Source organism: Scatophagus argus, chromosome 15 (genome assembly GCF_020382885.2).
Source record: "Scatophagus argus isolate fScaArg1 chromosome 15, fScaArg1.pri, whole genome shotgun sequence".
Lineage (NCBI taxonomy): Eukaryota > Metazoa > Chordata > Actinopteri > Scatophagidae > Scatophagus > Scatophagus argus.
In genome coordinates this window covers 6,194,502-6,211,945 of record NC_058507.1, presented here as the reverse complement: position 1 = coordinate 6,211,945, position 17,444 = coordinate 6,194,502, and the positions used below count along the sequence as shown (strand labels likewise).

At 40.8% G+C, this 17,444-nt stretch overlaps 2 protein-coding genes across 7 annotated transcripts in view; both read left to right on the top strand.

Moving 5' to 3' along the window:
• The window catches only part of LOC124071784 (ephrin-A2-like), a 79,605-nt gene that overhangs the window by 38,549 nt on the left and 23,612 nt on the right, over nt 1-17,444 (top strand). The window lies entirely within an intron of this gene.
• LOC124071783 lies at nt 8,387-15,256 on the top strand. Of its 5 annotated transcripts, none has more exons than XM_046412680.1 (11): nt 8,387-8,544; nt 8,827-8,889; nt 9,715-9,816; nt 10,070-10,210; nt 10,301-10,473; nt 10,612-10,748; nt 10,944-11,037; nt 11,423-11,731; nt 11,817-11,985; nt 12,117-12,241; nt 12,414-15,256. In XM_046412680.1, the coding sequence occupies exons 2-11, from the start codon at nt 8,871-8,873 to the stop codon at nt 12,735-12,737; spliced, it is 1,593 nt and encodes a 530-aa protein (XP_046268636.1). In that variant the 5' UTR covers nt 8,387-8,544; nt 8,827-8,870; the 3' UTR covers nt 12,738-15,256. The 5 variants fall into 5 exon arrangements, with proteins under 5 accessions (XP_046268636.1, XP_046268634.1, XP_046268638.1 ...); XM_046412678.1 differs by having other exon boundaries at nt 11,402-11,731; XM_046412682.1 differs by lacking the exon at nt 9,715-9,816 and having other exon boundaries at nt 11,402-11,731.

Below are 17,444 nucleotides of genomic sequence, written 5' to 3'. Positions count from 1 at the left end.
GGGAAGGTGGGGGGGAGAGGGGGTAAATCAAAGCAAAGTTTGGTAAACTTTCCTGAAGGTCGTCCGAGAGCGTGGCTGGGACGGGCCCTGGGGAGGGCCAATCAAAGACAGCTTTGTCAACCAATCAAACAGCAGGCACCGTATCATCTTCAATCGACAAAATGCGCCTGCAGAATAAAAGAAAGGAAATGCGAGCGAGCGTGCTTCACTGTCTCAGAAGGTGGGTACAGAGGGATCCTAACCTTTATCTGTATACTTTATCAGCGACTTGAGCGACTTTGACCTCCACAGCTATTAATAGGCATTTCTGACACACACACACACACACACACATGTGGTGCAACACATATACAAATGCACTCTGTCCCTGTCTTTGTTTCTGTCTTCACAAGCACACATTTAACGCTCCTTCCCTCTCACACACATGAACACACACACACACACACACACACACACAATGTTTGGTGCTATGGGGCTGTTTACATAAGGCCTTGCCCTGGGAAAGCACTGTCATGCTGCCAATGCTGCCAGCAGCGAAAGAGCTAGTGAAAGAGAAGGAGAGCGTGGAGGGGAGGGAGATGGCGGGTGATGGAAGATAGAGCTTTGCCAGTCTGATGTGCTCACTGCCTGGGGGACCAGCGGTCACTCAGAATGAGGGATGAGGATGGACGGAAGGAGGGATGCAGTAAAAGGAATGCGAGATGAAAGGAGAAGTGTAGTCGAAGAAAATCTAAGCAAGGGAAGGACGGATTTGGACGGATGAGGAGATACTCAAAGGCGGGAGGGAGAGAAAAAGCGATAGATTTAAGCGGAGTGAAGCAGGCCAAACTAAGCAGGGCAGAAGAATGGACCGACAAGCAGAGTACAAAGGAGGTTATGGGAGATTGGCAGGAGGGGAGGATGGAGAGACAGCAGAGGAGAAGAGAAAAAGATGGAGATAGAGATGGAGAGGGAGGGGAGGAGGAATCCCAGAGTCCCCTTCAGTTTGATGCTGTTTCTCTTTGAGGCTCTTAATCTATATGAACAAACGCATCAGCTTCATGTTCACACACTCGCAGTTCGAACCTTCATGTCCGCACTTCAAGCTTGAAATAAAGTTTATTTATTTAGCTGCTAGTGGGGGGGTGAGGGTGGGGGTGGGGTGGACTGGTGGGGGAGGAGGGGAAGATGTACCCAAGGTCAAAACCACTTAAGTGTGTCCCTCTTTCTTCTTATGTAACCTCTCTCTCTCTCTCTCTCTCTCTCTCTCTCTCTCTCTCTCTCTCTCTCTCTCTTTCTGTATCTGAGCTGCATACTAAGACATACACACGCACACACACACACACACACACACACATGCACACACGGAGGCATACTAAAGCAGGCGGGAGTGTATCGATTTAGCATGGTGTGCAGATTCCCACCACTGCCCCTGTATGCAGATTAAAGGGAGAGGAAAGGAACACACACACATACACACACCTGCACACACACACACACACACACACACATTCACACAGGGAGGCTGCTTTTGCTCTCCAAGCTTTTTCCTTTATCAGTGCAAGTGGGGTATAGTCATTATGCATATTCATTTTACGCATATTTATAATTAGTTCTCAGGCGTTAAGTGGTTTTGACAGTATTTTCTAAACATGCGAGTTTCCAGTTGCAGCATTTTAGATTTAATTTAACAGGGATGTGCAGGAGTGTGTGGACCTATGTGTGTGTAGGTGTGTGTGTGTGTGTGCAGGCGAGCACGTGTGTTTGCATAATGATCATTCCCCTGTGTCGCCGCTTCTTGGGGCTCTCAGCGTGCCAGCTGTTATCCCCTGCTGAGGGACTGCACACACACACACACACACACACACACACACACACACACACACACACAGTTACACACATACAACACCTTCTCACTCACACGTCACACCCTCTCTGTTTCAACATCGTCAGTCAGCAGTGTGCTTCTATGTTCCCTTGCAGGACCATCTCAGAGTGATGTGTGTGAGCCTTGAGGAGTGTGTGTGTGTGTGTGTGTGGTGCCGGAGTGTGTGATCTCTGTGTTCTCTCTGTTCACTCTCCTCTGATACACTCTGTTCCCAAGCCACACCATTAGTGGCCCACTGGACTCTCACAGATACTCTCAACTGCAAACCCAAAAGGAGCTTTTACCGGCATGCACCAAAGAGATATGGCACGCTCTGCTCCATTAAAAGCATTTAAATTTATTTTTGTGAGCCTGACAGCTTTTTTTTATTTATTTATTTTTTATGCTGGGTCCTGCACGCAGTCTTCCACACACAGTTTTGGTTGTTTCGCACTTTTGCTGTGTGTTTCAAAGCATTGAAATGATGCATTTCTGCAGGTTAGGACCCAAACATGGCTCATTGACCCATTTCTTCCCACACAGCAAGTGCAGCGATAACATTGTGTGACCTTAAAGTGTAATGCAAGAGATGTCAGTGTTTAATTGATTGTGAGAATAAGCAAAAGTTCCTCGATGAAGTTGATGGTTTGTTTCCATCTAGTTAGTCAAGACACGGCTGAAAAAGATATTTTAGAAATGCATTTAACTGATTTGAGTTTTGACAGATAACTTGATTTCCTCAGCTGGAAGAGCAGATGATACAGACGCAATAAAACGAAAATAAAATAGCAAATTTGACTGAACTAATTTGGAGCTTCACTCCGATGGAATATCAGGCTATCGCAGGCAATTTTCAAGTCTGTGGAAGATGTTTTTTCACACTGCATGAGAATGAATCACAGCAAACAGATTTTTTGTGAGCTAAGAAAAGGAGCACTGACTGATGTGTCCAACATTGTTAACTGACTGCTCGCAGACAGATCGTGAAATTGTGTAAAAAAGGAGACAACCCTGCTCTTAGCAGAAATTTTAAAAGGTTTATAAAAAAATTCAATATAGTTAGGAGCAGAGACCTTCATGTGGGCATCATTGGAGTAAGAGGATGTTGACCTTGAAGGTTCACACAATAACATTATTTAACAGGCTGTAGCTGACCGTGATAGCTGCTAATCTTTGCAGCGAAGTCCAGGACGACCTGTAGCGGCTTCACAGTTAATGTATCCTAGTGGTTTACCCTTGAAAAGCCTTGATTGTATGTAAGAGGTGTCCACATCATCAGCCAGTGTTGAAATCTGCTGAAAACCACCAACAGCAGCGCACAAATGCTGTTGTTTTGACTTTCACATCTAACCATGGCAAGACAGGTCTTTAGAGAATGTATATTTTGCTCACATTGCTGTCAGGGCTTGTGGTGTCTTCAGGCAATGTAATAGTATTCATGGGCACAATGCATAAACAAGCAAGCTGGGAAAAGTAATGCATGTGCAGATTTAAATAAATACTGTATATCCACTGGAGATGCTCAGAAGACATTTTTAGGCCAAATATGTGATCTCATGAGGTCCGGGCTTTGGAAACCTGATCTCAGAAACACATCAAAATAACAAGTGGAACCAGCAGCAGTCATCTGACTGAGCTCTGGCAAAACTGGCTGGTTGTCATTTTTGTCAGGTTGACAAATGGCTACAAGTGTGACTCTTTCACACAGATAGCATGAGGCTAGTGTGACCATTTGGATTGTTAAAACCAGCGAAATGATAAGAGCTCAGCTTACTCGATGCAAGCACAGTCACTTGTTAGATTAACCACAGTGCAGTGAAGCAGCTGCACTTTAAGCTCGGAATAGACGCTGTTTAGTATTCTGTCCTACTTTGTGTCTTGCCTTTGTACTTTTTTTTTAATAGGTAGAAATATATAATTTAACCTCCCGTAACCAGTTTTGTGTCTGTTTGATAAATGTGTTTGATGCTCTAACAGTGTTTCTTGTTGTGTATCCTTTAGACTTATGCTGTCAAACAACACAGTAGGTGAGAACTTACTGAACTAATGGCCATCAGTACGCCTTTCACAGCTGGATTCAGGAAGTTCATTTAGTTAAGACTGCTGCTGTTTTCTGTGATGTATTCCACTATGTGCTCTTTGTGAGAAAACCTGTAGGTAAGATTTAGTTTGGACTGAGCAAAGATTTTTCTCTCCTCCTTCCTCCCTTCTTCCTTTCTTTCTTCCCTTTTGTCCCTGCACTCCTGGGACAATTATTAGCCAAGATAAATGAGACCTTTACTGCAAGACCTTTACTTTTTTGCAAATTTGAAAAACAGAGGTAAAAGATAGCCCATTCTCCTCTTTCTTTCTTTCTTTCTTTCTTTCTTGCTGGCCTCCATCTCCTTATTATAGCGCTGAGATGTGTAACAGAGATGCTGATAGAATCAGGAAGGCTCACACCATCATGCTAAGATCAATGTAACATGACAGGGGGCTTTTTGGACAGGTATTTTTAGACTGCAGCATTATGGCCTCTCACTCGCTTACAAAGACACTTCATTATCAGGACCAAATCAAAAAGCTCTCATGATGTGTGTGAGTGTGTGTGTGTATGTGTGTGTGTGTGTGTTAAGGGATATAGAGGAGCCAGTCAAAGAAAGTGAAAAAGAATGTCAGTGTCTCTCACTTGCTTTTCCAGGCGGTCCCTGGTCACACTGAGCATGTACTGCAGTGTGTGTGTGTGTGTGTGTGTGTGGTCACCCATTAACATCTTCCTGTCTTCCCTGAATACTTTTTTAGAACAATTTCCTCTACATTTTTCACCAGCCATCTCTGCACAAGAAATCCACCATAAAAAATAAATAAGATAAAATCGGGGTACTTATAAGTCGACAGACACGTATCTTAAATTTGTCAGTGAAACCAAGTCAGTGCAAGTGTCATCAGAGGAGCAAATCTGAGAAGGTTGCATGAAGAATGAGTAAGAATCCAGTCAGCTAAACTCTATTTATAAACCTCAGGGTGCTGATTGGATGGTGAGTAGTTGCTCTTGTCTTCATTGGTTAAAAACACATGAAAGAGTCAGGGAGCCTGCTCGCTCACATATGCACACACACACACACACACACTCGTGCACAGATAGCACAGACAACATCCACAGATACCACCACCAGCTAAGGCATGCATGTCTTCTAATTAACATCCAGCCCCCGAGCTGTAACGTACAGTACCGACTCTAACAATAAATTCATCCTCTCTCTCTTTCTCTCTCTCACACACACACACACACACATACACACACCTCTGCTAATCCGCTATGCGTTTGCTAAGAGGCATCCCCCCCACCCCTCCCTTCACTCACATCTTCCCTTCATCACCCCCCCAACACACACACACAAACACACACACAAAAACACACACACACACACATCCATCTCCCAAACTGCCTTAAAAGAAAAGACTTTTAAGACTTACGGATCTTAACACTTTTTTTGGGTAGTGGTGGTGGTGGGGTGGGCTTAGGGATGTTAGAGGTTGTCTGTGTGTATGTGTGTGCGTGTGTGTGTGTATTGCTGTGTATTTGTGCGAGTGTGAATATTTTTGAGGGTGGAGAGGGAGGGGTGTGTGTTAAAGCTTTAGGGTTTAGAGGGATAGAGGCGAGGGAGAAGCAGCAATGTGTTTGTCTGCGTGCTCGGAGCCTGCGTGCATGCGTGTGTGTGCGTGCGTGCGCGCGAGAGGCAGCTACGATGGAGAAACAGCAGCGCTAGCACTGCTTAATTAATCAACATCAAAAGACAGCATTAAAAATGAATGGAACCCGGAGCAACAGTTTGGCTAAAGTGAATTATTCAGGCGTGGAGCTTACCCCGCTGCCCAACAATCTATTAAGAACTAAAATCTAGATTTCTTTTTTATTTATTTATTTTTCCCCCCCTCCTCCCTCTCTCCTCGTGCCCCCATTTAGTCTCTGTTTGTACCAGGGCTGCAAAGTTTGCTGCTGAAGATCAATGCCTGCTTTGCCAAGGGAATTTTAGGCAAACAACTCTCAGTCCACTTTTCAGGCTCTTCTGTTCAAGCAGAATGCCATTAGTCTCACTGCTGACCACAGTTACGGGCCCTTAGTTCCAAATTAAGGCTCTATTCCTTTTTCAATTAATTGTATTCGAGGAAGTGGTTTTCAATTAAATGAAAAAAGCCGCTGAACTCTGAGATGAGGAAATCTTTAACCTAAGTGAAAATCCATTCTCTTTTCCATTATTTCACTGTAATTTGAATATCTGCCCTGATCACGGAGATAATACACATTTTAATCATTTATTAAACGCTGTCTCCTGTCCGTCACAAGTCCTGACTGTTAGGGCCGGTCTGAGCGAGATTGCCATCAGGCATCCATCCAACTTCTCTGTTAATTTGTACCAAAGCTTTGAATTAATGCGGCAACCACATTCATTATTTAACAGTTTCAAAAAATAGATCTCAGCAGGCGAGCTGCAGCTGAAAATCTTTATTTGCTTGTTAGCACATCATACTGTATGCCGTATGACAGCTAAAAACAGAGAAAAATTTAAATTTTACTACCACCACCTCTTGGGGGGGCAAAACAACAGCAGTATTTCACTGTGGCATGAAATGAAGGCAGCAAAAAGTTGAGACCTTTGAAGGCTACATCGTTGTGGAGCTGGTAAACACAGATGTCACGGCTTGCCGGTGTGCAGCTGTTCATATACATCCACGGCCACACAGGAGCCGTAAACTCCGTCGACCGGCCAGAGGCAGTCTGTCGCATTCTGGACTCACTTCCTGTTACGCCGGCCTGAAGCAGAGCCTGTGTGGTGTCAAGGGGATAGCGAGATGGAGAAGCCGAGTAGAAGAGGAGATTTAGGGAGATGAAGGAGAAGAAAATTAGGCGAGAGTTGGGAACTAAAGCAGCAGGACTTTGTTTGCATACATTTCAAAGTCTGAGTGCCATTCTCATCAAAACCAGATTGTTGCACGAATCTTGGGGGGGTTTCTTTTTCTTTTTAGAACCTCAGCTCTCTGCCCAATGCTGAAACCAGTATTTCTAAACTTTGGTTTCATTTTCAAGTTGAAGACCAAAACATCTCTGCTCTGCAGCATTTCGCTTGTTAATGTTTTATCAACCCGATCCTCAGCGTCGAGTAGCTGCAGGAGAGAGGCTACATTGATGGACGACGCCGCAACCAAAACTGAGACTGAGGTTTGAAAAACTCCTCACAGACTCCTCAGAGTATTTCATGTTGTTTATCTACATGTATGTGTACTGTGTTGAATTTATAACACTGTGAAGGAAAAGTCCCAGTTTTCTTATTTTTATCTTATTTTCTACATTTTGATGTTCAGATCTGATCTTAAAATAGCCAGCCTCAAAGTGAACTATACTGTACTATAAGGCTCAGAAGTATACAGTACAGACATATAGCCAACTGGTGAGTAAAAGCCAGTAAGACACACTCGTGCACACCCACACACACACACACACATACAAACACACACACACACACACACAAGTGCAATTTATTTTGGAAATCTTCGCCCACTGTGAACCAATCTCTTGGGACACACTTTTTTAAAAAAAAGGAAAAAGAGGCATCTGGAACAACAGTCTGGGTCTGTGTCTACGGGGTCTGTGTGCATGACTGTGCGTGTGTGTGTGCATGTGTGTGTGTGTGTGCGTGTGTGCATGAGTGTGTGTGTGTTTATATTCTACTGTGTTTTACTCAGCAGTCGACAATATGAGTTCACCTTCTCCCCAGAGTGAAAAAGTGGAAAACCATGCTGGCTTGTGTGTGTGTGGTGAAAGGAAAAGCTGGAGGCTTTATGTGTGTGTGTGAGTGTGTTTCTTTCTTTTCCTCCCTTAGCGAATGCCTATTTCTAGATCGGTTTGAGGGTCAAGGTTTGGCCACCGGTAGAGAAAAGCTGTGTTCCCATTTAAAAGGGGAGAGAAAAAAAAAGCTCTCGCTCTCTCTTCACAATGAAAAGAAGACTGAACACACATCATCCTCTTAAAGCCTTAACCCTTGCTCTGCCATATGTCTTGTGGCAGCCCGGACAAATGTGGCTCCGGCTTGAACAGATCCTGGATAAAATGATAGAGATAAAAAAAAACATCAAATCCTGCTTTTCTGACACCTGACCGACCGTAAAGTTAAATGTTCACATTTTCAGTTCAAATGCACGTTTGTTTGCACACACCAGAGGCAACTGAGCGAATGTAATTGGTGTTGCAGTGATTTCATCAGAGACATAATTTGGAGCTTTAACCCTTGAACTGCTGGCAGCTCCAGCTACTGAAAGCTTTCTCGTGGTTGGTTCACTCGTCGGGTGTGGTTAAACGCAAATTTGCTTTGGTGGCTTTTTTGGACGTGAGTCATTTTAATTAAATTGAAAAAAAAAAAATACCCAGTTTATAGATTTCAGCGTTGCAGATGGAAAATTTATAATCAGGCTGCTTTATTCAGACTCATACACAGCAAATGTGCCAGCGTTAATTTTCCAGTGTTCTTTATATTTAACAACGTCTAGAGTTATTATAACACGTAACTCTGCAAAACTAACACCCACAGAGTTAGTGTTGTTGTAAATTTTGGTCGTTTCTCGCGGAGTAACGCTGTTGAGTGTTCAACTTGACCACGCCTTTCAGTTCCTGTGAAGAAGCGCCTTAAAGTGTGCGGTCGCCATTTTTCCATGTCGCATGGGTAAGTTTTACTCGGTCAAATTTTCTAGTTTTAGGTTGATATTAACATAAATGTTGGCAGAAAGTGTTAAGTGACTTGCATTTGCTGCAGGTGTTTTGCAATTAAGTCTACTGAATAAATTCATTTCGGAAAGTATTTTTGTAGAAGTGACCGGTTGCTAGCAAGAACTTAAGTATCTAGCTAATTTAATGCTTTACTGCTAAATAAAAACCGCGACTCGTTTTAAAGACGTTCTTTTATTCTTTTCAATTGCAACTGTTATAACCCATATAACAACTGCAGGGTGAACTGGCCTGCAACAGGGAGCATACGAGCGGTAACAGCAGATGAGAGAGGGAGAGAAAGGTAAGTTGTTTTCTATGACTGCTTTTTAATGGCTGACTGTCACTTTATGAGCCGTTAGCGACATAACTATTCACAAAATATTTGTTGACGCGTAGCTTTACTCTAACAGCAGCAATTAGCAGCAGTAATTAGCTCTCCATTGACCCTGCATAGCGACGTAAGCTAACCGCGGTGCATCCCGCCTGTGAGGACGGTCGGCTTCGTTTACTCTTCGAACCTCCGGTAGCATAAGTTGGTTTTGCATTTTCCTCATTAAATACTCTAAAAATGCTGGTGTGTAAACCGTGTTATGTGGCGTATTTTAGTGCAGCATATTTTCACGTAGCTACTCGGATGACGTTTCAAATATGGATCGCAGCTAATGTTTACAGATAAAATTACTACAGTGCAAAGGGCTACGGTTGTGAAAACTGCACAGACCGGACTCTGCTTTCTTCACAGTCACCGCATACGTTGAGAACTGTGTGCGTCCCTCGCGTTAATTCTTATAATACACGATTTACACACAGTTTATGCTTCAAAATTGCAAGGCTACCAATGCTGTCTGCTGCATTATATGCTTATAAGTGTATAATATAAAGCCATAAAATGCCGCACATTTAACGTGGCAACTGGTCTGACATGGTGGAAGTAAGCAAAATCTGATTTTATTTTTTATTCACCTCTGATAGGTAGTGGTGCTGAGCAGTAGCAAGTTTTGTCACATTACTGTTATTTTCTGCTCCCGTATTTAGCAGGAAAATAACATCAATAACAATGAATATGCTTATAACTTCATTATTTACTTTGTTTAGTGGTATATAATTTTTATTCTTGTCATTGAAGGCTGTGATATGCTGGTTCCTGTAGAGTATAAGGGAGTGAGTAAATGGGTCAGGGTGCCAAAGACAGAAGATGTCTACAGTTACCAAGAATTTGTAGAAGGAGGTAATGTGACAGCAGTGGTAAAAAATAATTAAGCATTTTAGCATGGTTGTAATTTGTGGTTTCTATTCTAAGTATAATTTGATACTAATACAGGTATTTATATATTAAGTTATTGGTATTTGTAAGAACAATATAACTTGGTTTTTTTTGTATGCTTACTAACATTTGAGCATACAAGAAGGATATCTGTGTGTATTTTGACTTGATTTCATGTCATAACCTTTCATGATGTAATGTATATTTTCTTTGTTAGTGCTGGTGAAATTCAATTTGCCAGATTTTACATCTTTGATGCTGAAGGATTCTGCAGGAGTGGAAGTGGATGAGGACATATTTGATGAACTTTTGAAGTCATCGGGGGTGTCTTTTAAAGCCTTCACTGAAGGATGTCATGGTAAGAAATTAATTGGATGATGTAATTATGTATTGACCCTTAGTTCTTTAAACTTATTTTTACAACACATGGCTGTTTTTGTGTTCTTAGATGACAGTGTTGAGGATTCTTCTTCAGAGGCCTCATTCTCAGAGTGGTCCCCATCACGTGCATCTGGGGCGTCATCATCATCGGGTTCAGATGTAACAATAATATTGGAATCCACCAAAGCACGCAAAAGACAGCTGATTGAAGGGCCCCCTGACAGCATTATAGCAAAAGATGTAAGCTGTATTTTTCTGTTCTTGTGTTAACTAAGCCAGTCTGTTTTATACAACTATTATTTAATGAACAGAGCAAATATTTACTGTTATGTATCTCTGAATGTGCCTTATATGGAAATCATGCAATTGTTATTTCAGACTGTTATGGTAGCCCTGCATTCAAAGCCAGGTGGTAATCAAATATTCAAAGAATATGAGAAAACAAACCGTCTTTCTGATGGTACAAGAAGAAAGATGGTGAACATACTCGTGGCTGACATGGTAGAGACTCATGGGTAAGTGAATATGCACTTGCAAATATTGCAACATTTTTAATTTTATATGTTTACAGTTCAGTACAATTCTAATATTCAGTTTAAATGGTTTGACTAAAACCACTAAAACAGTTTTAGTCAACATACATAAGTAATTGATGTAAATGTTGTTTTGGGCTAAAATATCTTCTCAGTGATGCATCTGTCTTTTATTAGGAGGATCCCCCCAGTAAATGTCCGCGTAACATATGCACTTGGCATTACAACGTTGTTCCCCAACTTGAAGGACCCAGATTCAAAGAATGGTTATGTAAGTATTCACCTATGCTCTTATTTCTTTCTTAACATGGTATTTCTCTCCACAGTATTAATTATGTAATGTCTGTTTGTTAGAGGACTTGTAGTATTATACAGTACTTGTGTATTTGTATTAAAATGCATTAAAACATGTAGTTTTCCAGACACGCACAAAAGTTCTCTGTGTAATGTAAAAATGTACTGTAAACTCTCATATTTTATTGTGACAGAATTTTCAAATTACTACATTTTTTACTGTAGCATACCCCAATGGTCGATAATCTTTTTATTTTGTGCTATAAGATACAGTTGAGCTGACAGTGTTGAATTGATCATATGTCTGATCTGTACAGGATTAACCTTTTTTTAATTGACAGGAACATTTTTATGACCACCAGAGTGGGTCTGGCTACCTAGCATGGAGGTTGAAAACCGTCCAGCGCAACTCTACTGGAGAGATAAAGAAATCCAAGTCATGTTTTCAACAAGGTCCCAAGACTTCTCGCAACATGTGTTCAGTTGTGAAGCAGTTGTCTGGTGATGAATGCAAGGAGGCTATGTCAGTGATGAGGCACTCAGCTGACAAAAAGCTTGTTAAAGAAAAAATGATGGCAACATTTCAGCACAGACAAAAGGTGGTTCAAGATCCAGCTACAACCTCCACTGTCCTGGACCATTTCCCAAGATTTCTAGATACCCCTGGCTTGGTATGATAAAGAATGGTTGTTTTTATCAGTTTAGGCTGTAATATATTTCTTCCAATGCTGATTTTGTTTTTTTTGTTTTTTTTAGATTGATCAAGATTTCACAATGCTCTTTGGTGAAGAAGTGTCGGGTAAATTCCTGGCAAGATGGCCAACATTCTTCAAACCGAGGATCATCTCAGATTGCAAAAATCTTCCTGAAAGTGCTCATGTCAGTGAGCTCCTTTTGTCTGCACAACAAGAGTCTGAAGATTGTGGTAAGTGTAAAACAGATGTCTTACGGGAGCAATTACAACTGTACTCCCTGTAACTATTTTGTCATAACTACAACATCAACATCAACTCTGGTGGTCTAACAAAAGTAATCACTCTTTTGCCAATTGTCTAGTCTGGGACTCTGAGGTGGCTGCCATCCTTTTGCTTCTTCATCTGTTACCTCCAACATCCAAGGGTAGGAAAGCTTCAAAGATTAGCACATCTGATGCTGCTGACCGGCTGGTGAAGTTCATTAAGGTATGTTACCAGTCAAGTTATTTGTTGTTTTTGTTTTTTTTCAAGGGCCTGTGTTGATGTTTCAATGTGCATTTAAGGTGGGAAATCAGGTATTTTCTCTTAATTCTTGGGTGCTTACTCTACAGCGAATTCCAAATTTCTTTTTGATTGATTTGGTATCTTTATTGCTCAGGTGGGGCGAAGCATGGATGCCTTCCTCAAAGAAACTGGGCCTGTTCAACCACTTCTTCTGTGTGTCGGAGAAAGAAAGAACAGCATTCAAAATTTCTACATTGTCCTGGACCAAAAAGTCATTCCCTGTTCAACGCAGACCGGAGTTGCTGCCTTTGATGAGCTGTTCAAGGCCCATTTTGCTTTTGCTGTGTCCTATGACGAGGCATTGAACAACTTCTACACATTCATCCAGACCACTGTGTACGGCATCGATGTTGGTGTTATGAAGGAGAGTCCTCGAGTCAAAGAAATCAGAGCAAGACTTCTTCATACTGCAGTTTGAAGAACACATCTTTGCCTGGAAATATGTTCATGTGTTACATTTGCAAGGTACACCACACAAGTTGTTCATTGTTATTTAGACATTTGAAGTTTCAGCATGGTCTGTACCCAGGAAAGTCTTTGCGTTTGAATTGTGGAGAGCCTGGATGTTCCTTTGTGTTTTTGACATATTCTGGTTACAAGCGGCATTTATCTCGAGCACATGGAAATGGTGTTGATTCAGATGTTGTCAACAGTTTTGAGCCTGTTGCTAATGTTGGAGCCTCAGTATCCCAGCCAGTAAATGCTGATACTTCTGTGACTGTCACAACTCACATTCCAATTGAAAAAAGGCAAATACAAGACATGTGCAGCTCTATTGTTGCTCAAGTACAAGCCTCAGGAGTTCCAGAGAGTACTGTCCAATCTTTAGTTGGCTCAATGGAGGAACTGGTCAATGACATCCATGCACATGCAAAAGAAGCTGTTGTTGAATGTTTGTCATCTGATGCATCCAGAGAAACATTAGAAAAAGTCCAAGATTGTTTTGATCAACTTCAAAATCCATTCTCATGTCTTAACACAGAGTGTAAAAGGTTGAGACATTTTGAGAAAAAATGGAAAATAGTTGAGCCTGTAGAGCATATTCTTGGTGTCCGCTTTGACATACGTAGAGACAAAACGACAGGCACATACAGGCAAATTCCTGTCAATGACAAGTTCATGTATGTACCCATTATGGGGTCTCTTTCATCCATGTTTAGGAACAGTGAACTGTGCAACAGTTTTAAAAAGGCAAAACCACACCAGGATGGGGTCTACAGGGATGTTAATGATGGTTCTTACTTCAGCAATCACATTTTATTTTCACAGCAAGAATATGCTCTTCAGATCCAGCTCTACTATGATGATTTTGAAACTGCCAACCCCTTAGGCTCAAAAAGAGGTGTACACAAACTTGGTTGTATTTATTTTGTTTTGAGAAATTTGCCACCAAAGCTGAATTCTGTGTTGATGAACATTCATCTTGTTGCCCTCTTTCACTCAGATGACCTAAAAAAATATGGATTTGATCCTATTCTGAAGCCACTTGTTGATGATCTAAAGATGTTAGAGACAGAAGGGATGCAGCTGCCGTTTTCAGCTTCAACTGTGAAAGGCTCAATTTTTCAGGTTACTGGTGACAACTTAGCTTTACATGGCCTCTTTGGGTTTGTTGAATCATTTAATGCTAATTATTCTTGTCGCTTTTGTTTAACTGATAGAATAGAGTTGCAGTCAGTTTTTAGTGAGGATCATCCAGGTTTAACTCTACGTTCAAAAGACCTCCATTCACAACATTGCAGTGCCATTCAACAAAATCCTTCTCTGACCTCAGTATTTGGTGTCAAAAGAACCTGTTTGCTCAATTCTCTTCAGCTGTATCATACTTCAGACAATTTTGCTGTTGATATTATGCATGATCTGTTGGAAGGAGTGGTGCAGTACGAGTTAAAGCTTGTGTTTCAGTATTTGATTAAGAACTCCATATCCTTGAATTCATTGTTGGAGAGAATAATGAGTTTTAATTATGGGTTCACCCAGAGAAAAAACAGACCAGGTCTGTTAAAATTAGATGACAATAGCAAGGATCTTGGGCTTAATGCTATTCAATCTTGGTGCCTTTTACGAAACACCCCATTAATGTTTGGAGATTTAGTTAGCAGGGATGGTAGCTGCTGGAACTTGCTACTTCTCTTAATACAAATTGTAAACATTGTCTTTGCACCTATTGTTACCCATGGTATGACTTGCTATTTGAAGCATCTGATTTTGGATCATCACACACTTTTTAAATCTGTCTTTCCAGAGCGAAATTTGATTCCAAAGCATCACCTAATGATCCATTACCCAAGTTGTATTCGGAAAATTGGGCCACTTATTCACATGTGGTGCATGAGGTTTGAAGGAAAACACAATTTTTTCAAAAAGTGTGTGAAGAACTTCAAAAACATCACAAAAACTCTTGTTAAGAAACACCAGAATCAGTTGGCTTTTCATTTTGAAAACTTCTACTTCAAAAGATTACAGTTTGGCTCTATTAGTGAAGTCTTGGCTAGCAGTTTAGAGGGCAGTGAGGCACTGAATGAAAGGTTTGGTGTGTCTTGTTTTGTTTCTACAACTTCCTGGGTCAAAAGCTATGGTACAGAGTACCAAGTTGGGATGTACGTATGCACTGGTGTTGACAATGAGATGCCTTTGTTCAACAGGATCATCAGTATAATTGTTAGAGATGACAATGTTTATCTTCTAACTTGCAAAGTCTCTACATTGTATTTTGATGACCACCTAAATGCATTTACTATCGGGGAAAGAACAGATGGTTTCACCCTTGTTTGTATAGATGATCTTGTGTATTACAGATCTTATGATCAGCAGTTTGCATATGACTCTGAACAAATCTATATTGTGCCATACAGTGTTTTTATTCCATGCTAAAATGTTCAGATTTTGTTGGTGTACCTGTATTTTTTAATAAAAAAAATATTTTTGTACAACTTACATTGTTTATAGGTTTGTGAAGTAGATGGTGGGTATAGTGGTAAGAGGGGGATTAGTTGTCCTCAACATTCTACACTATCAGAGTTAATTGCATTACACCAGTTAAGTGTAATATTTTGCACTGGAGTATAATTGGGAGTGTTGTTCTTGTAACACTGACACTAGTGTATAGTTATATCAACACTATTGGGTGTTAGCCAGTGTTAATTTTTAACACCTATCAGAGTTAATATTACTCTAGAAGGGTGTTAAAAAATGTACACTTTTGAAAGTGTTGATTTAACACTAGAAAGTGTGGACACATATAGACACTTTTGTAGTGTTAAAATTAACACTCTCAGAGTTAATTTGACACTGGCGATTTTGCTGTGTACTGGTCAGTTGGATTAGGAGTTCATTTGAGCTCTTGTGAAGTGAGAGTCGGGATCAGGGTGACTCAGACTCTGACTCACAGATTCACGCAGGCCTTAAATCCATTAGACTGAAAGAGAAATATGGATGCTGCGTCCGTGACCTCACTTGTACGCGTCTCAAGTGGAACTCTGGAAGCCTGTGAATGTGTTCATTAAACTTTTAAGAATTAAAAATACCTTTAAAAAGCCAACTTAAAGTGAAGAGGTTTATTTGCCGTCTAGTGAAACAGATATTTAGCAAGTTATCCACACCTTCATGTTGTAAAGTGTTGGAATAACTTTGTGGCCAATCAGAGACAAGGATTTACACAATTATATCTGCCATGTAGCAACAGAACGGTGAAATTACAGACAAAACTATAAAACACAAGTCTGAAGCAGAATGCAAAGGGAGATCCGCTGGTGGTAGATGAAGTAGAAATCACAAGGAGGATTTAGTACCATAAACAAGCGCATAGACAGTGAAGGCGTTTGTAAAGTGATTGTAAATTAATATTGTTGTTTGTTAATTAATAATGCCAGTGTCGACTGTGCTGTTTGCTAGCCTGATAATACAAAAACAAAAGGGAAAATTCAGTGCCATCCTATCAGATTTTTCTCTGTTTGTGTACAGACGTCATCTACTATCTTCTCTAAAGAGACGTCTGGGGGTCTCTTACGTTTAAGCACATTTTTAAGTGAGTTTGGGAGGAGGAGGAGGAGGAGGAGTGAAAGTGAAGGCTTTTCATCTTTCTCATAAGTCAAAAATGTGACTTTTAGCAGTGTGATAAACACAAGCCCTGTGGTCTTATTAAGTGCTCACAGTCATCTTGTCATCTGTGGAAACCAGATAAAACTAATTTGGCAACATGGTGGTGTCTGGAGTGGCTGTGACTCCGCACAGCTGAGTAAACACGCCTCCGAACTACAGCTCTTTAAAGAAATGGTTATAGTAAAATTGTGATGGTTTGGAAAATCTGCATCTTTCTGCATCGACTTGGACTTTTAGCCACGATGGCTGCACACTCGCTTTGTTTTAAGACAATGAGAATAAATCCCGCAGAGCACGAGGGCCTGTGAGCGGAAATGAATGGCCAATTTCCATCTTTAATTCTGTGAGTTTTGCCTGAAATGGGAAAGGAGCTCAGTTTATAGCCAAACAAATCACAAACTAAGCAGAACTGAGGTGGAGGACAGTGACTTTCCCACTAGGCTACAGACAGGCTGTCTGTATTGTCATCAGAAATAATTACAGGTGGTATGTCATAAAGAGAATTAATGAATGAAAATTGAAAAAAACTACTGCAACTCAGTGCCCCAGAAAACAGCAGTTTGCACTGGTTTTAATGACATGTATTTCTTTGATAACACCGTAATTAGTTTTTTAATGGCTGTGTTTTATTGATTTGTCCTTTGTATTTTATTATGCAACTTTTTCTGTGAGTTCATGATAGTTTATATTTTACTTCCAATATAAATGACACCTTAAAATGAAGCGAGATCCTGTAAACTCTCCTCCGTGCTATTGTGTTGCTCTCTTTAAGACTGATTTAAAAGGCCCACAAAATTACTATCAACACAGGCAATCTGCAAGTGCTACGACGCTCCCATCTAAACAGGAACAAAACAGGAGCACTTCAAATATGCAATGAGCAATATAATTAGTAAGTAATTTATTTTTTACGGTATCACACACCAAAGGTGCCCTGCAAACATGGGCTTGTAAGACACTGCAAATGCAACAGGAAAGTAACGAGAGTGAAATACATGTATAATACATGCTAATCTCAATCTGC

What these genes read in the sequence shown, in the direction of transcription:
- LOC124071783 (XM_046412678.1), top strand. An exon ending in CCAAGAATTTGTAGAAGGAG is followed by an intron (nt 9,817 to 10,069) that starts GTAATGTGACAG and finishes TTTCTTTGTTAG; the next exon opens with TGCTGGTGAAATTCAATTTG. An exon ending in CTTCACTGAAGGATGTCATG is followed by an intron (nt 10,211 to 10,300) that starts GTAAGAAATTAA and finishes TTGTGTTCTTAG; the next exon opens with ATGACAGTGTTGAGGATTCT.